Source organism: Malaya genurostris, chromosome 1 (assembly GCF_030247185.1).
Source record: "Malaya genurostris strain Urasoe2022 chromosome 1, Malgen_1.1, whole genome shotgun sequence".
Taxonomy (NCBI): domain Eukaryota; kingdom Metazoa; phylum Arthropoda; class Insecta; order Diptera; family Culicidae; genus Malaya; species Malaya genurostris.
Window position 1 is genome coordinate 72823242 of NC_080570.1, and position 25485 is coordinate 72848726.

At 39.0% G+C, this 25485-nt stretch overlaps 1 protein-coding gene across 1 annotated transcript in view; it reads left to right on the forward strand.

Moving 5' to 3' along the window:
- LOC131440455 (uncharacterized) overlaps positions 1-25485 on the forward strand; it is a 31723-nt gene continuing 6238 nt past the window's right edge. The window contains exons 1-5 of the mRNA XM_058611743.1: positions 1-776; positions 897-1172; positions 18897-19013; positions 19069-20224; positions 20292-21638. Coding sequence (XP_058467726.1) covers positions 597-776; positions 897-1172; positions 18897-19013; positions 19069-20224; positions 20292-21638 — 3076 coding nt within the window. The 5' untranslated portion in view covers positions 1-596. The remainder of the gene's footprint in view (positions 777-896; positions 1173-18896; positions 19014-19068; positions 20225-20291; positions 21639-25485) is intronic.

A 25485-nucleotide genomic window follows, 5' to 3' on the forward strand; every position in this document is an offset into this window, starting at 1 on the left:
CATTTTCTCTCTCAAGTCACTGTCGTGTGGCGTACAAACAAAAATTTACGAAAGCTGATGAAAAATGTTCAAAATTGCAGTAAAAACATTGATCAATCGTGTTCAAGTTTGTTTCACAGTGCGAATTTTATACCATATCGTTGTTTCTGGTAGGAATTGTGTGGTTATATCCTAGAGTGGCCATCAAAAATAATATACAAATTGTAGTTGAAGTTTCATAGTGTGGTTCAGGATATTGAACGCCAGTCTGCTCTGTTCTTCAACTTGATGTATAGTATATACATGCTCAGCAGGTACAAAGCAACGAGTGCTCTTGTCATTGCTGTAGCTGTTCGACTTTATTGTCCTGCCTAGTGTCGTGGTGAATGGACTATTATTCAGTCCCTGTACAGTAGAGCGCACGCAAGCAAACGCAAAGTTCTTCGGAAAAAGGATCCATTGGGCGTTGCAGATCCTACTTGTTTGTGGTAGTTTTTGCTTTCGGGCATTTTAGCTGATGGTGTTTCCGTGTGTGTTTCTACTTCGGTTTCTGTTCACGTACCACCGTAGATAGGTACTGTGTGTAGTGCGAAATTCTGAACGATCAAGACTGCAAAATGGATACTGTACAAACCAGTGAAGAAAATGTTGCAGTGCACGGCCAGTTGGATGAAAAAATTTGTCGATTGTGTTGTTTGGAAGACCAGCAAGAACTGAGTTTGATCTTTCCAGATGGTTCATCAGATGAATCTAACAAATTACTTCTCAAAAAGATCTTCGAATGTACGACAGTGCAGGTAAGGTGCAAGACGCCATCGAAAATATCGATCCGATTTCGAGCGGATGTACGAGCAGAAAAAAAGTAAAAGCCAATACTTCACTCTTCCCTCTCTTATCTTTTTACCGCACACACGCAGATCATCAACGAGGGGGACGATCAGAACGCCTCGATTTGTCGGGGTTGCGTTGACAAAATTGACGACTTCTTTACTTATCGGGAACAGTGTAGGGAGAATGATGACCGCATTCGTCAGCGGTCACACAACTCTCCTCAAATTCGTATTAAACAGGAGAAAGACCTTCATCTAGACATCAGCATCAACGAACCAAATCTGGCATGTGAGGATGAATTTCTGCTGGAAGAATCTTCACAACCTAGGCCTGCTTCCTACTCGACGACGACAGTGAACGAGGTAAGTTACGGCGCAGGTCCATTTTCCAAGCAGTATACCTACCAACAGTAGCAACAGTGGTGGCTGCTATATGCGAACGAGAAACAAACTACTGTTCTGTCGTATGCTCTGCCGAACTCGGTCTTACAAGTGGACCGAAACCGTGCGATGATGAGATGAGTGTTGGTTTCCAAAGAATGTTCAAATACCTACTCGGCATCCATAGCGCAAGCAAAGTAAAGATGAAACATTTTTCTTCCTTTGCGTGCTTTTCGTTCGTTCGCTTGTGTTGTTCTCTATAGTATCGCAGAGAACACAAATAACGTTGATTAGACGAAGACTTTACGGAGCTTTGCTGTTGAAAAAAAAATTGTAGAACCATCACAGTATGGATTTGTTGTGATTTGGCGTTCAGATAGCTGTATTTTATTACGTAAACGTCTTAAACGTCCAATTTTGACAGCCATATGGGATAAATAAGATATCGTGCAGCAGTCATGTAATCAGTTAATATTTTGTTTGATTTTGTTTTAGGAATTTTAGGTTCCTATAAAAGTGCTTGTCACTGCAACATCATTCGCACAAAATGATGAATTTTATTTAACGAGTATCTACTGTTGATTCATTTTTTTTTTCATAAATACGTTTATTTCTTAAGGCAGTTTACATAAGTTTTTCTTCGCCGTAGCATCACTTTTACATAATATTCTTATCCTAATTTAATTCTAACATAGTCACAACGTTTTGCATTTATTAAAACATATTCTCTTATTACTTAAATATCATCTGAGGTAACTCGTCATTAATTATGAAATCTACTCGGAAATATTATTTGAACCAAACGATTAACTTCTATAAATTATAAAATAAGCTGTTATTTTCAGACATTTTGTTAATAATTTCATAAACTGTTTCGAGTTTGTTTGTATCATTACATTATTTTTATTCTAATTTAGCTATTGGTTGAACTCATGGACGCAGCTGGGATCAGAACTAAGTCTTGAAAGGGGCCTTTATTAAATTGAAACTCCAGTTTTCTTTATGAAATGATAAATAAGTTTCATGTATGAAAGGTCACGACAAGCAAGAATGTCTCGAACTGGGATATTGGATAGTCTACCTTGGGTACGCAAAGAATTTATTAGTTGAGATCTGACATCACGATACTCCACGCATGTCCAAACGACATGATCAATATCTCGATAACCTTCGCCACAAGCACAATGATTAGTCTCGGAGAGCCCAATTCGAAGGAGATGTGCATCTAACGTGTAGTGATTGGACATGAGTCTGGACATCACACGAATGAAATCTCTACTCACATCCAGTCCCCTGAACCATGCCTTTGTCGATATTTTCGGAATAATTGAGTGCATCCACCGACCCAGATCATCTTTATCCCAAGAAGCTTGCCAGCTGGCAAGTGTTCTTTGGCGAGACGAGCTATAGAATTCGTTGAAAGCAATTGGTCTCTCATAAATTTCACCCTCAATAGCACCACGTTTGGCTAAAATATCGGCTCTTTCATTGCCAGGAATGGAGCAATGAGCCGGGACCCAGACTATAGTGATTAGATAATTATTGTTCAATATGTCGTTCAGGCACTGTTTTATTTTGCCCAGGAAAAACGGTTCAGTCTTGCCAGTCATGTTTGAGCGAATGGCTTCAATTGCACTCAGACTATCTGTGAAGAGGAAATAATGGTTTGGAATTAATGTGACGATTACACTCAAACTATAATGAACTGCTGCTAGCTCTGCTATATAAACAGATGCAGGTTCTTGAAGCCTAAATGAGGCCGAAACATTATTGTTGAACATACCAAACCCTGTCGCTTCTTCAATTCGCGATCCGTCCGTGTAAAACATTTTCTCAGAGTCAATATGCCTGAACTTACTTGAAAATATTTTTGGGATTTCCGTCGAACGTAGATGATCCGGGATTCCACGCACTTCGCGCTGCATGGATGTATCGAAAAATAAAGTTGAGTCAGGGACATTTAGGAGGCTGACACGGATAGGAATATATCTTGAAGGGTTGATTTCCTGTGACATATGGTTAAAATATACTGTCATGAATTTTGTTTGAGATCGAAGCTCGACTAGTCGTTCGAAATTATTAATTACCATGGGATTCAGCACCTCACATCTTTTTAGCAGGCGTGATGAAAGCTCCCAAAATCGATCTTTTAATGGAAGAACTCCCGCCAGAACTTCAAGACTCATTGTATGTGTCGAATGCATGCACCCTAAAGCAATTCGCAAACAACGATACTGAATTCGCTCCAATTTGATAATATGAGAGTTTGCAGCGGAACGAAAGCAAACGCATCCATATTCCATCACTGAAAGTATCGTTGTCTGATACAATTTTATTAGATCTTCCGGATGAGCACCCCACCAAGATCCTGTTATTGTTCGAAGAAAATTTACTCTTTGTTGGCATTTTGTTATCAGAAACCTAATGTGTCCTCCCCACGTGCATTTGGAATCAAACCACACCCCAAGGTATTTGAAAGTCAAAACCTGTTGGATCATTCTTCCCATCATATGAAGCTGAAGCTGCGCGGGATCATGCTTTCTTGAAAAGACGACCAGCTCTGTTTTCTCCGCAGAGAATTCGATACCAAGATGAACAGCCCAATCGGACAAGTTATCTAAGGTATCTTGCAATGGTTTATGCAGATCAATAGCTTTGGGTCCAGTAACTGAAACCACGCCATCATCTGCCAATTGTCTTAGTGTACATGGGGTTACTAGACAGCTGTCAATGTCATTTACGTAAAAATTATAGAGGAGTGGACTGAGGCATGAGCCTTGCGGGAGACCCATGTAACTATTTCTGAGTGTTGCCAAATCGCCATGTGAAAAATGCATGTGTTTCTCTGACAAAAGGTTGTGCAAATAATTATTTATAACCGCTGGGAGTCCATTTTGGTGAAGCTTGTCTGAAAGAACATCAATGGAAACTGAATCAAATGCTCCTTTAATGTCTAAAAATACAGATGCCATTTGTTGCTTTTGAGCGAAGGCAATTTGGATGTCAGACGAAAGTAATGCAAGGCAATCATTCGTCCCTTTATTTCTACGGAAGTCAAACTGACAACAAACCGTTCGTCTCGACCCAAGTGTCGAGACGTCGTAGAATAATTTTTTCGAACAATTTTCTGATGCAGGACAACATCGCAATGGGTCTATATGAGTTGTGATTGGAAGCTGGTTTCCCCGGTTTTTGAATGGCGATAACTTTCACTTGTCTCCAGTCAGGTGGAACAATATTTTGCTCAAGAAACTTGTTGAACAATTCCAACAAACGTCTTTTTGCGAGGTTGGGCAGATTCTTCACCAAGTTGAATTTAATTCTGTCCAACCCTGGAGCGTTATTGTTACAAGACAAGAGTGCTATAGAAAATTCCATCATTGAAAATGGGTTATTAATAAAACCATTATTTGGAGGAGATTCCCGTATAATGCTCTGCGTAGGAACAGAATCTGGGCAAACTTTCCTAGCAAAGTCAAATATCCATCGATTCGAGTATTCATCACTCTCATTGCCCACGTTACGATTCCTCATTCGTCTGGCCGTGTTCCAAAGAGTGCTCATTGAGGTATCTCTTGACAAACCTTCGACAAAATGTCTCCAATAGCTACATTTTTTGGCTCGAAGTATGCTCTTGTACTTGGTTTCTAAAACCATAAGTTTTTCAAAATTCTGAGGAGTTCCTCCTCCCCGTTTTAGAAACGTCTTGCAAGCATTTTGTTTTGCGAGTTTAGCCTCTGAACACTTTTTGTCCCACCAGGGGTTGGGAGGCCTTCTGTTAGTCGTTGGCCCAGGAAAGCGTTTAGTTTGGGATTGTTCTGCTGCCTCCAGAATCGAACAAATGAGGAAGTCATATTCTTCATGTGGAGGGAGCTCTTCCATTGAATTCAAAATACTAGAGATACTACTTTGGTATTTAATCCAGTCGATATTTTTTGTCAAATCATATGGAATACTAGCGGAAGTAGCAATGCAATTGCTACTGCTAATTGAGATGATGATTGGTAAATGATCGCTACCGTGTAAATCAGGCAGTATTTTCCAGGTGCAATCTAGTCGAATTGATGTTGAGCAAAGAGATAGATCTAATGCACTTGGGCGTGCCGGAGGTCTTGGGATCCGTGTCATGCTACCCATATTTAATACCGTCATGCTAAAATTGTCACAAATGTTTTGTATTAAAGATGATCTGCTATCATTGTAAACGGAACCCCACATAATACCGTGCGAATTTAAATCCCCCAGAATCAATCGTGGTGCAGGAAGGGCTTCAACCATTTCATTAAGCTGTTGCTGTCCAACTTGTGCTTTTGGAGGAATATAAACCGAAGCTATGCAAATATCTTTGCCTTTAATGTTTATTTGGCAAGCAACAACTTCTATACTAGAAGTTGAAGGGATGTTTAATCTATAAAAGGAATAGCATTTCTTAATTCCCAAAAGCACTCCACCATACGGAGAGTCTCTATCGAGACGTATAATGTTAAAATCATTAAAATTTAAAGCTATGTTTGAAGTAAGCCATGTTTCGCATAAAGCAAATACATCACATTTTTGACTATGCAATAATATTTTAAATGAATCAAGTTTTGGCATGATGCTTCGACAATTCCACTGCAGGACAGTGATTGTATCATTTGCGACGGGTGATAAATTATCCATCAAAAGATACAAAACCTGAGACAATTGGCCATTGAGCTGATAACTGCTTCAAAAAGGTTCTAGCTATTGGAAGGAATGCCATTATGAGGGTCTTTAAGGGTTCAGATATATTGAATGCTGAGAAAATCCATTCAACAATTTCCGAAAACTTCAGTAATCCTGTTGGTGGCTGTGAAATGGAGCCCACTGGATTATTATCTTTTTCTGTACTAGATCCTGGATTGGTTTGTGAATTTGACAAACCAGGAGGCACAGTCTTTGGTTTTGACTTTTTTTGTTTAACACGGGGATCTTTTTTTGAAGATGAAATTTTAGGTGTCTTTTTTGGTAATTTGGAGGAAGACTTCTTTCTCTTAACTGACCCTTGGGTAGTGATAAACGAATTACCTTCACTATTTTCGTCAGAGTCAGAGTCCTCTGGTTCCTCTAGATTTGAAAACCCGTTTTCGGTTTCCAAAGGGGGGACATCAATGACCGTTTTAAGCATTTCTGCATATGTGCGCTTAGACCGTGCTTTTAAAGAAAGCTTAATTTTGTCTTTGTGCACTTTAAATGCAGTGCATACTGAAATATCATCATGAGGACTATTCCCACAATAAATACATTTTTCAATTTCCTTGTTGCAATCATTATCTTTATGAGGCCCTTCACACTTAATACATTTTGGTTTATTACTACAGTAAGTAGCTGTGTGGCCGAATTTTTTGCAGTTCGTACAATTCATTACATTTGGAACAAAAAGCCGAACAGGGAGGCGAATTTTATCGACATAGACATGGGACGGCAACGCAGACCCGGCAAATGTCACTCGAAACGAGTCTGATGGGCGATAAACTTTTTTTTCCTCTTCATGAACTACTGAGTACAGTTGTTTGCACTCCAGTATTTTCACACCCTCAAGCATAGAGTTCTTGAAACGACCAACACCATGCTTGAGTAAATCATCTACCGAAAGACTCGCTTCGGTAACAACACCGTCAATTTCGACATCTTTGGAGGGTATGTAAACTTTATACTCTTTATTGAAATGTTCCGAAGAGACAATATCATTCGCGTGTTTCAAATTATTTACCACAACACGAATTTTATCGTTATTTACTTTTATGATCTCTTTGATTGAAGAGTATCGTGATGTCAAACCTTTATTAATTTGAAAAATGTTTAATGGCTTTGATATACGTCTAAAAAAGACTATCCAAGGCCCAGAAGAGCTCTCCTGATATTTTTTCGTTCGTGGGGGTATCGGATTCATGCTAGGATTTACGTCCATGGATTCATCCATTACATTAAAATTTTTAACTAAACTTTAAAATAAAATTTGAAACCAACACTACACAGTACTCAATCAAAAGGAAAAGAAAAAACTTCTACCTTGAAATTGTTGTCTATCTCCGTTGCACTGCCGTGTAGATCCTCGTTGCTCTAGATGTTCTTGTTGGATGCTGATTGTTGGATGTGATGCTACTGCTACCTGACATCCAGCACCACTCGAATTCCGATTTGCTTTCGTCTTCGCCAGCTGTAACCAGCGCAGGTCACCGGTGTATACCTGCGTGTTGTATGGCAGTGGAAAGACCGAGTTGTCTTGTCTCCTTCTTCCTAGTGCTCCGCACCGATATGCTTCTGCACCGAAGTGCCTTCGCACCGGTGTGCCTTTGCACTCTCCTGCTTCTATGTGCCTTTGCACTCTTCCTCTTCGATGTGCCTTTGCACTCTTCTGCTCAGCACTTGTGGCTGTATATTGCGGCCTGGGTAGAGTTTGGGAAACGCCCTTTGTTGTTTCCTTCACCAGCTTGGCCCAGCACTAGGGCTCTCTTATGCAGCACGACTATACGTTTTAACGGCTGCTGCCAACAGGTCTCTACCTGTAGTTCAACCGTTGTCGTATTTAACGCGTGTAAACCAACCAGCGTTATTAAACTGTACGCTTCTATACACAACCTTCTCGGTTGAACGGCTATTACTGAATCACTGTTGATTCATTGATATATACGAAATGTGATTTCAGTTACTTTAATTGTAATCGTATAAACCGTATAACCACTTGAATTCATTTTATCAGCTAAATTTCTTGTTCATTTTGTAAGGGTGCGTGACAAGAATGGCACGTTATAACGTTTATTCCGTACAAGCTGAGCATTTTGGATTAAGATTAAAATTTCGCATCGTTGATAATAGATATTGATGTTATTTGAGTTACCTTTCCCCCTATGTTCTATAATAAGGGATCATGTTTTAACTCGTTTTATTAGTAATTTATTTGTAAAATTTGCAGAGTAAATATTTTCATATTGTCTTGCATCTATTTCATATTGAATAAACAAGTAAAGTTCTTCTAAAACACAAACTTTTGATGATGATGGTCCCGCCTCACACCAAATATTAGTTTTCATGTGACAATCGAAACCACTAAATCTATCAAAACTGCCCATATTCGCATAAAAAATTATTACGACACTCTTAGCAATCCTTCTCTCTAATTATTTACCAATTATAATAACTAAAGCTATCATCTTTTAATCTGCTCTGGAGAAATTACCGAAAAAAGCAGAAATATTTCGCAATAATCGAAAGAGAAAGTAAGCAAAGAGAATCTCTCAATGTTACATACGTCGTTTTGAACATTTTATACAGAAATGTAACCTGTTTTGTAATCGTGAGACTTCCTGCGATTGCCTCATCTAGAGAAGAAATCAAAGAACAATTGAAGAAATCAATCCTGATCACAACAAAGGCTCTTGACTATAATCCTGCTGCTGAACAATATTTTATTTCAACATATCAAGTTGACTAGCATTCCGTGATTCCCTCCTTCATACCCAGGCCCGAAAATTAGTTTTCTCAAAACTCCAGTTTTCCATTCCACCACCGGTTTGGGAGGGTTCATGACCTTGGGTACCACCTCGACGTTGTTCGTGGTATACACTTAATGTTATAAAAAATATAACGGCAGGGTGGTAAATCCGATCAAAATATAACTGTACAATTATACTTACCTTACCTAACAGCTATAGGCCTGGGGTGTCCTTTGCTGTATCAAGCATACGTCTCCACAAAACTCGGTCCATGGCTGCTCGTGGCCATCCACTAAAGGCACGGATGCTTCTGAGATCACCCTCCACTTGATCGACCCACCTCGCTCGCTGCGCTCCTCTTCTTCTTGTACCAGTCGGATTAGATTCAAGAACCATTTTCACTGGGCTGTCGTCCGACATCCTTATGACATGCCCAGCCCATCGTAGCATAGTCCAGGTCTCGTGGTCATAGAGAACAACCGGTCTAATGAGCGTTTTGTAGATGGTCAATTTGGTGCGGTTGCGTACTTTCCTCGATTGGAGGGTTTTTCTGAGTCCAAAGTACGCACGATTCCCTGCCAAAATACGTCTCTATATTTCTCTGCTGGTGTCATTATCGGCGGTCACCAGTGAGCCCAAATACACGAACTCGTCAACCACCTCGATATCGTCACCGTCTATCAATATTCGTGGTGGGAGGCGTAGTGTTTTTATCTCTAGAGCCTCTTCCTCTCATTTATTTTATTTTCGACGCATTTATGGCCAGTCCGATACGCCTAGCTTCAGCTTTCAGTCCGATGTAGGTTTCCGTCATCTTCTCAAGGTTACGTGTCACAATATCAATATCATCAGCGAAGCCAAAAAGTTGTACGGACTTTCGGAAGATCGTGCCACTCGTGTCGATCCTCGCTCTTCGAATCACACCTCCCAGGGCAATATTGAACAAGATACAAGAAAGTCCATCGCCTTGACGTAGCCCTCTCTGAGATTCGAAGGGACTCGAGAGCGTCCCAGATACTCGGACGTAGCACATCACTCTATCCATCGTTGCTTTGACCAATCGCGTCAGTTTATCCGGGAAACCGTATTCGTGCTTTATCTGCCATAGCTGTTTTTGATCGTGGGTAAGTTGTATTCACGACACTTCTGGAGTACTTGTCTTATCGCGAATATGTGATCCGTAGTGGTGCAGGCTCCAGTAAATCCCGCTTGGTACGGCCCTACGAATTCCTTAGCTATTGGTGATAGACGACGGCAAAGGATTTGGGAGAGTACCTTGTAGGCGGCGTTCAGCAATGTGATTGCGCGGTAATTGCAACAATCTAGCTTATCGCCCTTCTTTTAGACGGGACATACCATCCATCCATTCATGCGGTAGAATCTCCTCCTCCCAAATCTTAGAAATCATCCAGTGCAGCGCTCTAGCCAGTGCCTCTCCTCCATGTTTGAGCAGCTCGCATGGTAACTGGTCATTGCCCGCGGCTTTGTTGTTCCTTAGCTTGCCGATCTCCTCACTTATCTCCGTCAGATCAGGTGCTGGGAATCTGTCATCGGCTGAGCGTGCACCCAGATTGATTCCTGTGTCGTTCTCTGTATCCTGTGCTTCGCCATTCAGATGCTCGTCATAGTACTGCTTCCACCAGTCGATCACCTCACGTTCGTTCGTGATAAGGTTACCACTGGTATCTCTGCACATTTCGGCCTGTGGCGTGAAGCCTCTACGTGAGCGGTTCACCTTCTCATAGAATTTCTGTCTGTTCCGTGCCTGTCTGTATCGTTCCTCGTTCACTCTAGTGCGGTGTTGCAGCATCCTCGCATTTTCTGCATTCTTCTCTTCGACCAACTGCTGACAACTGTACAATTATGCTGCTTGTGAAAAAAAAAAGGTCAAAATTTCAATGGCTAAATGTGTTCGGAAAAAATTGTCACCTTTGCTCTTCCAGTTGCCGTATAATATTATTATCCAGGTCTGGCCGCCGGTTTAGTCATCCAGTACCACTCATCATATTCATGTACAGGTTATAGACTAAATTCCCAAATTACTATCTACATCTCGGACACAGTATTTGTGGTTTCGCTGGCAACAGCTAGACATTATTTTCTATGTTGTTCCCGATCGTTACATTCTTTATACGTGAATAAAACTGTATAGTTTCCTATGGGCTTAAGAGCTTTTCTGACAGTTTGTGTAGAATAAATAGCTTAGTCTCTGTAATATGGAACTACAAATTACAACAGTTTGTACTTGATGCAGACGTTAAATAGCTTTGACATCGTGATTGTTCCTATTTATAGGTTAAGTTTCTCGTTAAGGTTACTGTCGTGGGGTGAGATACTAAAATTTAGTAAAAATAAACTAGCGCCCATTGACTATGACCGAGAAAATCGGGAAACCGAAAAAAGTAGGGAATTTGATTTCACCGAGAAAATGTCGGGAATTTTAGTGCAAAACCGGAAAAAACATTACAGCCCGAATTACTAAGTAACTATTTTTAGCATCATGATTTGTTTTATTCAACAAGTGAAAAGTAGGAGCTTTTGGGATTTTTGTAAGGGATTGACATCAATTTTAAACGAATCAGAAAGCATCAGAACTTTCTTAGTTGTTATCAATAACAGTACAATGAATTCTCATAATGATTTTCATTCAATTTCAGAATAAGCAAAGTAACATTGGGAAGATGTTTGATAAACTTGGGTTGTAATAAACTCACAACATTAAACAAATTGTCGACTTTCACAATATCCACCGTTGCCAGGAGTATTTGATTTCTTTCTTTGAGAGCTGAAATTGGTCTCTGAGGGTTTTTAAAGAACTTTAGAATGGTTTAGAAGATGGATTGATTTGCTCAGTGAATCTATATTTAATTTGCTTTTGATTGTCCTCAACTATGGATTTCATAGTAAGATCAAATAAATGTGGATATTGATGTCGGCGAAGGAGCAATTGAAGATTGTCGATGATTGGAGAATTTTAGATTGGGTTTTTTGAGACCTCCTACTTTCTGGTTACTCCATGAGAGATACTCAGTATTTAGAATCACCATTTTGTGCGTTTTTGCAAATCGCAAATACGCTAATACCTGTCGTTTGTTAATTACAAGGTGTTTCAGAAAATATTGGTAGCCTAGAAAAATCACGATATTGTGTTAGATTCGGAGTGCAATCATCCCCAGTGGCGTACCGAGGAAATTTGGCGCCGGGGCAAAATAAGAGTTTTGCCGCCCCCATCGTTGGATTAGTGAGCAAAAAACAAAAATCCGGAAATCCGCAAAGATCTTCGACGAGAGTATGAATTTATGTCCATACGAATCATTTTGGGTTATGATAGTTCCTAAATACCGGCTCTGGAAGTACCATAAATAATGACGAAAAGCTCTAAAGAGGAACTTACGTCGACATCTCATGGAAAGTTCAATTGATTGTCACACATTAAAATTGAAATTCGATACGATTTGCAGTTTCGACATTACAAGGTAATGAGTGATTAAAATCTCAATTTGCCGTTTAAAACGACAATAATTAAAATAATGTCATGAGAACTAAAACACCGAAGAATATGCATGCAAAAAACACATGCGGATTGATAAAAAAAGGTATCATTTCACTGCTAGGTTAATTAATCACGTTTTTATCTTGAAGAGTTATAACAACAAATAACTTTAACGGCGAAGTAACAGACAAGATAAAAATGGAAGCTGTCCGTTCAGAAGATGAACGTTCGGACAAATTGCGGACGACATTTTTAAACGTATTTCTTAAAACTATTAACATAATAAATCTTCTATCAAGCAAATCCTCATACTCTCGCACGAAAACGTTTACAGGGAGGCAAGGAGACAAGTGACCGGGAAAACCGGGAATTTGGTTTCTCCGGGTAAAAACCGGAAATTTGAATGCAAAACCGAGAAAAATATTACTAGCCCAAGTATAAGCAACAATTTACAGCATCAGAGCTTTCTAAGAGAGCTCACAATGAAAAATAAGGATGATTTTATTGGATTTTTGTTAAGTTTGAGAATAAATATACAAAACACTTGCAAAATTATTGGTAAAGTCTCATCGGAATTTTTTTACCAATTAAGAATTCTTAGGAGCCTTCATATTTTGTTGGTGAGTTGGCGGTTCAATGCATAGGGCGCTGGTCTTACTAGTCAGTTGTCGTATGTTCGAGTCTCGACTTGGAAGGATTCTTAGCGTCAGTAGCATTGTAGCACCAGCTATGCAATGGTTCTGTACGTTTTGGATCGGCTGCGAAGTCTGTTGAAACAGAAGGTGAAATTGAGTATATTGAATGAGAGAATGGATAGGCAAAAACGCAATTCCTTGGCTTTCGCCTCCTCTGTTGATATTAATATTGATGTAGACGAGAAAGAGCAGTTCAAGATTTTCGATGGTAGGAGAGTTAAATTTTGGTTAAGGCTGTTGGAATTGATTGTTAACCGATTAGTTCTGCGTGTCGCTAGAATTCGGTTCTGAAAGAATATCGTGTATGTTGTTAGATGGATTCGGTTTTACGGGTGGAGAGTTGTTCCTTATTGACTCATTTTCAACCGTATGTATACCAAAAAATATATAAAACAGTCAAGTGCGCTCGGAAGAAACCGGTTATGTGTAACCAAAACCGCTGGATGACTACAAAATTCATATTGATTTTCTATATATGTAGTAGCAATAATGAATACTTCCTATTTATATACAATATCCGAAAAATACTTCAATTCTTTACAAGCGGGCCTTCTAGAATATTCTTTTTGTTGGCATGGGATAGCTATTTAAAGCTTGAATTGAAAGAAATATTTTAAAAAAACTAAACATAGGCAATTTTGGCCTATTCGAAAAACCGGGAACCGGGATGCTTATCTCGCAATCCGGGATGCTTTTGAGAAAAAAAAGTTTGTGCATAAACTAGTATAATCTACAAAGTGAAACAGTTCGCAAATCACTTAGGCCATCTCTGAGAAAACTAAATGAGTTTCACTACTATAGGTACTTTCGGAACCGGTATAGTCGACATCAGATCACCATCCATCTATTGGCCATCCACTAACATAACCTTTAAACTATATTAGTACTTTAAACGATGATGTGAAATTTTGTCGCATCTGAATAAAATTCAGCACTTTTCTATGAAACCATAAAACGATGTAGCCTTGCCCACTTAGAAAAAAAACGTTCAACGGTGGTCCTTCATTGGTCCAATACGTTGGATCATTGGTCCAATGAAAGTCCAATCAATCGTTCAACGGGAGGCCAACACGGGACCTTCGTTTGCCGATTTTGAAACAGACCGTTGAACCGAATGCCATTTTTTTCGTTCAACAAACCCGGCAGACAGAGGTCCATTGTGGAGCCATTTTTATTGTTAACTAGTTTTACTGAAGAATTTCTGAACTTTTTTCCACTTATTTGTTTAAACTAACAATACACACCTGCACAATACTTCTACTTCACGTAGAATAACAACAAATTTTCTTTCTATGTAAAGGTAACACTTAATTTTCACACTATTTTTGCAAAAAAGAAAACAACAAACCATTCCAGCAAATTGAACGAATATTTCGTGCAATATGTCGTTCAACAAGCGCTCAAAAACCAACAAAATTGAACGGCCTGCTGAGAGGGTGGTTATGTGAGGGAGCGGATCATTTCGTCGAAAGCCATTTCGCCGAATGGGTTATTTACACCGAAAGGGTCATTTCACCGAAAGAGTAATTTCGAATACATCACATTAATAATTTGAAATATATGGACAATTTATGCGGCGCAGCCACATAACCGAAAACAAGATGGCTCGGCGGCACCAGGACGACGCCAGTTATGGCGAACATTTCCGGTTCGGGAGATATTTTTATATTAATGATATAACCGACATATCGTAGATGCCTGTATCTGTTCGGTCATTGTAATCCGTTGATACAAAAGATGAGGTTTTATGCCTGCTGGGGAGAGATTACCAAATTTCATCACCATCGGGTTTTTCATTGCTCCCCAAAAAATAAATGAACCAATTTTGAAAATCTTGGACGGGTTCAAAAGCTACTATTAGGTTATTTGAACAATTCACAATGCATTTCGTTATAATCGTATAAGTGACGTAGACGACAAGTCGCAGTTTTTCTTTCCGCATTCTATGATCAAATTCGAATGTATTTTCGCTAATACTTTTGGTTTTGTAAGTTATCGAATAAGAACCCGAATAAATCTACCTGAATTTGTGTCAAAAATTAGCCTGGTTAAAAATAGTTTTTGAATGAGACTATTTGAATGGCAAAAGAAAGGCATTATCACATCACTAGATGGATTAGGAATAGAGTTTGGTTTTTGAGCGGTAAGTGGAATGAATCTAAATCGTCTTAAAAAAGACTATAAGACACTGATGATGAATGCAAATACTGTTCGAAATACCTGTATCTGTTTGTTCATTATTACGTTAGTATCATAACGAAATAGTTTTTTCATAATGGAATCCAAAAGGAACGGTTTAAGAATAGGATTTTTTTGTTCCGAAAGTTTGATTGAAATTTGGGTAGAAGCTGCCAACATCTTTTCGAGATGGAGCATGATTCTTCAATGATCAACTTCATTCAGCCAAAAATTAAGTTAGTTTTTGGAACAAATTTTCAGTTTAAATAAAAAAAAATTTCGTTATAAAAATCTTTTTTTTTTTCTTGAAAGTGCTCTCTATGATTGATGAAGAGCATAGTGACATATTTTGATAGATTTTTTCAAATCAACCATTTTTTGTATGATTTGTTATTTGTAATATGTGGACTCGATTAGCGTCACACGGCGAATACGTTTTTCCCTACGTACAACATAAAACTTTTTCAGTACAATTTAAGTTAACAAGTTCAAGTAAAACCTCTTAAAAATATTATTGCTGATGAATCAATGTATGAAAAATGGTAATAAGAGATGCGGAAAAATTAAAACTGGTATGTTCGCGACTAAATCTAGACAAATTAAATTTGGAATAAAACAAATTTGGTGTTCGGTCAATCCAATATGCATATTTTATTCATTTAATTGTGAATTTGAGCCAGTTAATTAGGCTGCACGAAGAAACTACGATTTTTTTTAATTTATCGCAGTCATTAGGGATTCTACAGACTTCTCTGCAACCGATTTAGCTGCTTTTGTCCACAATTCTCTTTTTTTACCTTTTTTTTATATATATATATATAAAATAGGTATAGAATTCGCTCAAACTTTAGAAAATTTTTCCGACATATACCAATCGATTCAGCTCGACGAACTGAGCAAATGTCCGTGTGTGTGTGTGTGTATGTGTGTTGTCAACTAAGAGGTCGAGATCTCAGAGATGACTGGACCGATTTTGATCAAATTAGTCGCAAATGAAAGGTTTCCCCGTCACCCAAAACGCTATTGAATGGTTTTGAGATCGAATGTTTACTTTTTGAGTTATACGAAGTTTTATGTCAAAATTTTCAGTTTTTTTTACAGTATCTGTCACAATTGACCTTGAAAACAGAATATATTTTCAGACTTAGATTCCGCACGGTAATAGCTATCAAACAAGCCATAGATTGTTAAAATCCGTCCATTTTCAACGGAGATATCGAAATTTTTGTGTAAACGACCTTTCCTCCTATTCCAGTAGTAGAAGTTTTGAGCGCTGTATGACAAAGAAATGCTTGGGAGCAACGGAAAACGCGATTTTTTATACTGTTACATACAATTGTTTCTAAGTACCAAAAAGACTGTGTACAGCATTCTTTTTCATAACATTTAGCCTCGGACCGATTTCAGCACGGCTCGTTTCTGGCAACATAATCGTTCGAATATGACATATATAAACCAGATGATGGCAGAATTTTTTTTAATTATATTGTTTTGAACTACTTACAGCAATAAATGCTGGATGAACATAACATCCATATGCCATTCGAATCAGTTCGTCGAGATCAGCAAATGCGTGGGTGACAAATAATTTCACTCAATTTTCTCGGAAATTTTCTACAAACTCAGATTCATATGAAAAGTCGTATGCTCCCAAACAAAGTTCCTGAATTATGTTTGGTTTCGATACAGGGTGATTGGTATAAAAATGTCTATTTCACATAAATTAATCAGGTTAATCGGGTTTGCAGATTTGGATAGTCGATAACCAAATAAACTTTTTTCAGTTTTAGTGGTACTCAGTTTTCGATTCAGAAGGCACCTAAAAATTTAATTCGTGCTATGATTTCTCAAAGATGTCTACACTGATTTTCAAACATTTTGAAACAAATGTAAACTATACAGCTACTCAGGTGAATTTATCTGACTTCGGCCATACCGATTTTAGAATTCCGGTTCCGATATAAAATCGTTTCTCAAAGCTCAAACGTTTTTTCAAAAAAGCCTAATCGAATTTCAGAAACAAAAATTCAAATTAAAATAAACTTATAGTCCCATACAAAATTAATGAATTTTATCCAATTATGACTTCCGATTCTCGAATTACATGATGATGAATTTTTAAAATTCAAACCGATATAGAAGATGACAATCCCGAAAAGCTTCGAAGTTGGACTCAAAATGTTGTAATTTATTCGTCATATGGCCATACGAATCGGTTTGGGTTTTGCTGGTTCCTGAATACCGGCTCTGGAAGTACCTTCAGTTACCGTAAACTCTAAAGTGGAACTTACATATCATGGCATGTTTAATCGATTATCACATTTTTAGATTCAAATTCGATTCTATTTGCAGTTTCGACATTACAGAGTATTGAGTGATTAAAATCTCAAATTGTCGCTTGAAACGACGGTCATTAAAATATGTCATGAAAACTTAAACATCGAAGAATATTCATGCAAAAAACACATGCAGATTGATAAAAAAAAGGCATCATCTCACTGCTAGGTGGATTCAACGCGTTTTTTCTACATTTGTAGTATTTTGTTTATACGAGCTTTTGCCCACAATTTTCGAAATTTTTCTATAGTTGTAGTTTTTTGTTTATACAAGAAAGTTCTCTTTTCACGAGAATTCAATACCGATAGGTCACAACTACGGGTAGTTAGGTGGATTCGTCTCTTTCGGTACATCATGGACACTATTTGGTCTATATCATTCCAAAACATTTTTGGTGTAGTGACAAGATTCCAAATGAAGCCAAAATAGCGAGAGAGCGTTATGACTGTGTAAGAATGGTAACAATCGCTTCTTTGGGCATTCTTCACGGTATATTTCCTTGTTTACTGTTCTGGAAGTGCTGCACTTTGGTTTACTCGACCACAGCTGCATATTACTTGCTAAATCTAATTTTTTGGGGAAATTTGGCCTTTTCCTGAAATGCTCCTCCACGCCGTTCAGTTGCATGGTGGCATAAAAGGAAGTTACGGGAAGATGCTTAAAGTCTCCCAGCGCAAAAGTTTCATCGTCCATTATCTCGCAGGAAAACTTCGTCAAATATTCGCGATACAACTTGCGTGCCCGGGTCGTCAGCCGTCACATTATGTTTAATATTACGGTAATCATAGCGTTTTCTATTGCACTCTGATCGTAGAACCATCATGCTTTAGGTGTGTTTTTGTTTGCCTTTTTATTATTTAGAACGCTTTGTTGGACCTTTCGTCAGAGATCGTTCAAACTATTAATATCTTCACGACTCCAGTGGGTTATTTCTTGAATTATTTTTCGATGAAAACGTCTTGTGCTTTTTTCTCTGTGTGGTGAGGGTTACTTCTATTAGCAGGTGTTCCCTATTGTGTTTGGTATGACTTTCCACTCAACTTGTGAACATACTCCTGTCGAACAGAGTGTTAAATCGATGGCGGTTGGATGGTGTCGTGTAGACTCCAATAATCACTAGATCTAATCGTAGTGTTTTGACGGCAACTATTTGTATCTGATTTGATTGTGTAACGATGTCTATCGTTTGGTAGTTGTACTTTTGCTGAACGTAAACTCCGACTCCACCATAACCATCTATACCCGATGATAATATCTGGTAGTATCCACTGATTTTATATGCTCGACCGTCCTCATCTTCTGACTTGGATCCAGGATTTGTCCATTGTCACATATCGATGCGAAAATATCCAGTTTGCTTCGGCGAAACAACTCCAGGCATATAAATAAAAAATGTTTGAAAAATCGTAGTAAAGTAATACAGCCATAAACACCACTGTTGGCAAGATGGACCTTGATCGGGCTTAGCCGTTCTATTGGTCAATACAAAAAATACTGTTTGCCAATTCGATTTACATCAATGTATAATTCTAATTTTGAATTCCAGTTTCAACCCGGGTCCGAAAATGAACCAATCAACAAAGATGGAGAAGATAGCTTGCTTCAACCCATGTCATCCCGGTCCAATAATACCCCCTCACAACTGAATCACACAACGGATGAGGTATATTGGATATATATTTTAATTATGATCGTGAATTAAGTGTATCTTATTCCAGATAACTATTAAACGTGAAACGATAGTGGATGATGACGATGTATACTACAACAGCGATGGCGAAGTTGCGGATGTATCGGCATCCGCCAAGTCACATTATCAGCCGGAATCAGCAGAGAGTCAGGTCGGAGTTCCCGGCAGCAGTGGACAGAAAGCCCAGTACCGTATTGTCATGAACGCGAATAATCGCGAACGATTGGTCTATCAGGGATATTTGTACTGTCGCCACTTCTCCAGACGTGATGGTTCGATTCATTGGAGATGTCGACTTGGTGGATGTCAGGCAGCAGTCAATTTACACTTGGACGGAACGATAACACATGCGAATGGTAATGCACATTGTCATGCCCAAAATGGGTTGGATGAAGATTTGGGACGCTCTGGTCCTGATGAAGAAGTAGCTGTCGTCGATGTTGATGCTTCTTGTGAACAGTTTGGAGAAGAAGATATATCACAAGAGGAAATGAACGATTCGGAACCAGTGGCGGTCAGTGCAGACAGTTTGCAAATAGTTCCAAACAAAAAGAAGGGGGAAACATTAGTGCATCTAGGATTCAAATACTGCAAACGTTATCTAAAGATGGATGGATCGACATTTTGGAAGTGTCGGTCCAACAACAATAAATGTTCCGCAGGCGTTTATGTGTATCCTGATTCGAGAGTCAAATACCATGGCATACACAATCATGAAAAAGTCGTGGATGGACAGGAGGCCGAACTGGACAACTCAATGGAAGATGAAGTTGACCAGCCTTATATGATCATTGAAGATGTAGAAGATGATGATGATCAGGAAGAAGAAACCGAAGGTTACACTGATGATATGGCGACTTTATTGACGAACAGTCTTGAAGTGATGATGCCTGGAGATCAAAAACAAGTGAAGAAAAATTATGAAATCACGACGAATGTTAAGGGCAGAGAGTGTTTAATCTATGAGGGCCATCAGTACAGCAAAGACAGAGAACGAGTTGATGGTGCAGTATTCTGGCGTTGTCGAAGAAATTATGACAAATGTCGGGCAATGGCTATTGTTTATCGAAATGGTAAAGTCGAGAAATGTGGCGAACATTTCCATGAAACTGATAAACGCTATCTGGAACGACAAGAGCTTGGCAATGGCAGCAAGATGTATCGTATAACAAAAAATCAAAGAGGTGATTACATCATGTTTTACGGTTTCAATTTCAATTTTTTCATGTGTTTGATGTTTTTTTTTTGTAGGTAATGACGCTCTGGTTTTCGAGGGTCATCGATTCAGCAAAGAATGGTCTCGTGTTAATGGTTCCATCATCTGGCGTTGTTCATATAAAAGTGGCATATGTAAGATGAAAGTTGTTCTTAACGCCGATGGATTTGTTCATCATATGGGATCTGATCATGAACACGATCACGAGAAAACGGAAGCACCAGTTACGGAAGAATTTGTTACTGACGACGTTGTTGAGGTAACTGATGATTCATTGATAACGCCGGTACGTAGCCAACCTAAATTGGTCAGTCAACCTGCGCTTCCTACATGTCCGACCTTCACCCCCGAGCAACAGGCAGCAGGTGGTTATCGTATAGTTAAGAATCGCAAAGGTTTCGAAGCATTGGTTCATGATGGGTATCGCTATTGTAAAGTGCGGGTTAGACAGGATGGTTCTGTCAAATGGCTATGCAAAATGAATAAAAAAACATGCCGAGCGGCAGTTGATTTGTTCCCTGATGGAACGGTTACCAAAGCCAGTGAGTATGACCATAACCATGAACGACCAACGGATATGGATACAATGGAAGAAGAAGAAGATGTTGATAGTTCCGGATTTGAAACAACTTATCCCATTGACCCGGAAGTATTTGGAAACAGCCAGTGGTATTATGTAAAGAACAGTAAAAACGGAATTAGTATGATTCACGCCGGCTACCGATACACTAAAAAGTGCGATCGTGTTGATGGAACATCACTCTGGCGCTGTTCCGCATCGCAGAGGGGATGTAAAGCGGGTGTTATTCTGTTCCCCAACGACACACTTGCTATGGTTGAAAATGCTGAACATTCGCATAAACCATACGAGAGCGTTAAACCGACGGAAACCGAAAGCGACGGGACGGAAACTAAAAAATCTGATGTAATTGATATCAGTGAACCGGATGAAACGGTGGATGATTCCCAGATAACCATGCATTCGTTGCTACAAACTGTGCTCGGTGGAGACGAAGTTCCCTGGATGGGCGGTGAAACGGAAAGTGAACCAGCATCTGAGTCCGTATGGTTCAATAGCTCCACTGACCGGCCTTACCCACGTCCAACTGGACCGCCTAATTTCCGAATTATCAAAAATCGACGTAAAACAGACAGTTTGGTTCATCGTGGGTACCGATATTGCAAAATACGAGACCGTCAGGACGGTTCAATTTTGTGGTCCTGTCAAATGAACAAGAAAACATGTAAAGCTTCCGTCAATTTGACAACAGACGGTCGTGTGGAAGTTATCAATGGAAAGCACAATCATCAGCAAACCGATGTAGACGATATCGAGGAGGCACCAGCAGTGGAAACTGTAGTGGATTCAGGCTCAGATGTTGGTAAGTTTTCGTACTTATATTTTTTTAATAAGTGGAGTACGGTTCTTTTTATGGGTTTAATAGATCATATACGAACAGAGTTTCTATTCTTTCAATAGCAAAGTCTGTTAAAAGTGTTTATTATCCTAAATTAAAACAAATTGCTTTTTACAATAGTTAAATTTGGGAATCATATTCCCAAAATCTTCTTATCTTATTAACAGTAATAACTGTCACTTGAACATACAACTGGAAGACTACCACCCTATGCATTGAACCGACTAACCAAGCAAATTGTTTTTTCGTATATAATAGTTATTGCTTATCATCCGATTTATATTCCAAACACGAGCTGAGGATTTTTACTTTGAAAATGGATAATACGTGGTCTGAATATGTGTTTACTCATTTGTTTTCTAGACAGAACTTAAAATTTTTAGTTATGAATAAATCTAAATATTTAATATATTTATTACACTTCGTCTGGAGTCCTTCTCCTTGGAAGTGAGATTTTTATTCTATGTTAAGCCTAAAATGTTACTTGATCAGACCAAGTCGACTTTCAACCATCTATTCGATGACGTGATTATTCGGTATACGGAAGGAAGCTCTGGGCTTAAAAGAAAAGATAATTAATTTTATTTTTGGTGCATTTGATGAAATTTTTAATTTTGTCAACTGATCACAGAAAATATTAAGGTTTCTTTTTAGGCATCTACAAATCACTCGAATATTTCTAGTCGTGGCAAAGGATTTGTATCATTACAGAATAGAGATTTCGGGAAAACCAGTAGATTTGAAATATCTGAAGTAAAACAATTGTACAGGATTGGAACCACGCTCGAACGTTGAGGAATATCTGCTCGGACAGGTAGCGGTTCAGATTTCCAATTCTGATATCTAACCTGAATAGCTAATTAAAATACTGTTAGTAGGGTTAGTTTACGTTTCGTCTTCGATTCGTCAGTGCAGAGCAGTTCAAATTGAACTACTTACTGCAAAACTTGAACAGTTCAATTTGAACCGATGAGCAGTTGATCGAAGTTGATTTGAACCGATCGAAGTTTAACTGCTCGGCCATCCATGGAAGTTGACCATCAATGCCAACTTCCCTCTCTGAGCAGCCTAGATAGCCGTGTCGGTAGCGGTTTCCCAACTGGCTAAGAATAACACCACGGTCCACCTGTACCGTTGGTATAAGTCCACCAAACAGGTAAGCCGTGTGGCATCCGGCGGAATTATTTTTTACCATGTATTGATCCACTGGTTTCCTGTTCCATGTCGTAAAAGGGCACAAAACTAGGAACTCCCAAGTCAAGGTGTATTTCCGTGCCGATGACTGAATGGCTGCAGGAGGTTAAACAATGCTATCGTAGACGGAATATCTTAGGTTTTTCCCTAACTGTGTTAAGCTAAGTTCTGGCACAGTGGACGATTTCATTCTTCGCAACTCGTGGGATTTAAATGATTAAAGCATTCAAAAAAATCTTTCCATGGTTCGCGATAGGCGATTATAAGCCAATATATTTGGTTTCTTCTAGTTGTTATACGATAAGTGCTGGAGATGGAGTGTTCATTACTCTAATTGATAATGGTTAGAGTGACACAAATCAATCTCCAGCATAAACGTACAGCATCTATAAATCTATCCAGACTTCTGCAAGAAGGTAAAGCTTCTATAGCTTTGGTTCAAGAACCATATTTCCAAAAGGGAAACTTCTACGTTGGAAAATTGTTAAACCCAGTCTTTGTTGCCTCGAGCATGCATACTTGCAAATAGTGCTCTCGATGTTTCTCTCATATCGGAGCTCACAACTCGGGATATTTGTGCTGTCACAGTTGGTATGACTATTGATGGCATGGACAGAAAATATGTCTATTGTTCGGCCGCATAACCAACCTTCTCCAAGCGATGACTTCAAAAGGTTGTATCATACTGCTGCAAGAGTGATTTACCACTTGTAATCGGCAGTGACATAAATGCTCACCATATCATTTGGGGCAGCACCGATATAAGTTTGAGAGGTTCTGATATGATGGAATTTGTGAGCAGTACAAACCTGCACATAGTCAATGCAGGAAACCGTCCACCTTTGGCGAGATCTGGAAGAGAGGAGGTATTGGACTTAACTCTCTGCTCTGAAAGAATTGCGCATGAGTTGGTGAATTAGCTCGTCTCCGATGAGCTCGAACCTTCGTTGTCTGATCATAAGTACATCTTCTTTGATCATTCAAACGTTAAATTTGATATTATCACATATCGTAATCCTAAATCTACAAACTGGGACCTCCATGAAGAGGATTAGATTTTACGGACTAGATTTTACGGATATCATCCAACAATTGAAACCCCAATTGATTTGGAAAATGTTGTCGACGAGACAAACTCACTCATAGTTGCAGCATATGAAGAGGTTTGTCCACTTCGGATTGTGCGAGCTACTAGAGGAACTCCTGGGTGGAATGCTGAACTTGCTAGACTAAGGAAACTATGCAGAAGAGCTTGGAACCACCGACGCAGAGATGGGTCGGAGGCATTCGTGTCGGCTCGAAGGGCTTACAAAAATGCTCTTCGATCGTCTGAGCGAAGTGGTTGGAAAAGCCTCTGCACAAATGTCTCTAGTCTCAACGAGGCTAGTAGATTAAATAAGTTACTTTCGAAGTCTAAGGACTTTAATGTCAATTTCTTAAGAACTTCAGATGGTGAACACTTGTCTGATGAAGGTGATGTACTTCACTATCTTTTTAACACTCACTTTCCAGGATGTATGGATCCATCACCGACAGCTCTTCCCGAGACTTTTTCAGATAGTTACGATTCTTGGGCCCTTGTTGGAAGTGTTGTGACGATTGAATCAGTCAAATGGGCAGTTGAGAGTTTTGCTCCGTACAAGTCTCCTGGAAAGGATGGAGTTTTCCCAGTGTTACTGCAGAAAGGGTATGAACATTTCAAACATGACACCATGACCTAACTCTCACATGCAGTTTTCCTTTCAAAACATTCAATGTGAGCTATCCTCTTCGTGATAAATGGTTGTTTGGTTGTCTGGAACGACAACTTGATGAACACATAGTTTGTTATACGGACGGTTCTCTGTTGAATGGTCGTGCAGGTGCTGGTGTCTACTGTCGTGAAATGAGGCTGGAGCAGTCTCATTCACTTGGTAGATACTGTACTGTGTTCCAAGCAGAAATCTACGCGATTCTGTGTGGAGTACAATCGGCACTTCAGCAGAGGATCTGTGGTAAACGAATTTATTTTTGTTCCGACAGTCAGGCAGCTTTAAAAGCACTCAGTTCGAATGACTCACGGTCGAATCTAGTGATCGCATGTCGAACTCAAATTGAAGACCTCAGCATTTCAAATGCTGTTTACTTCTTATGGGTACCCGGCCATTCTGGTATTACTGGAAATGAATGGGCGTTTTGTGTCGTCAATTTTTCCCATCCTCCTAGTCCAACCCTTACCATTTCCTTTCAATCCTTCCCTCTTATATATCGGGAAAATGATGCTAAAAACAAATTGATGGCAAGGCACAAATCTCCAAATATCAAGGGGAACGTGCCATTTGAGCCAATTTGTTCTGATTCCTGATTCCTGATGGTCAACTACAAATCACTCGAATATTTCTAGTCGTGGCAAAGGATTTGTATCATCACAGAATAGAGATTTCGTAATATCTTTTTTAAGATTCGAGTTCGTCAGTGCAGAGCAGTTCAAATTGAATTACTTACTTCAAAAACTTAAACAGTTCAATTTGAACCGATAAGCAGACGTAAAGTTTGAAAAATCAAGTGTTGGTGCATAACGTTTTCGCGGGATTTAAAAAAAAATATTCTGCAAATTCTATTATTCTGTATTGGCTCG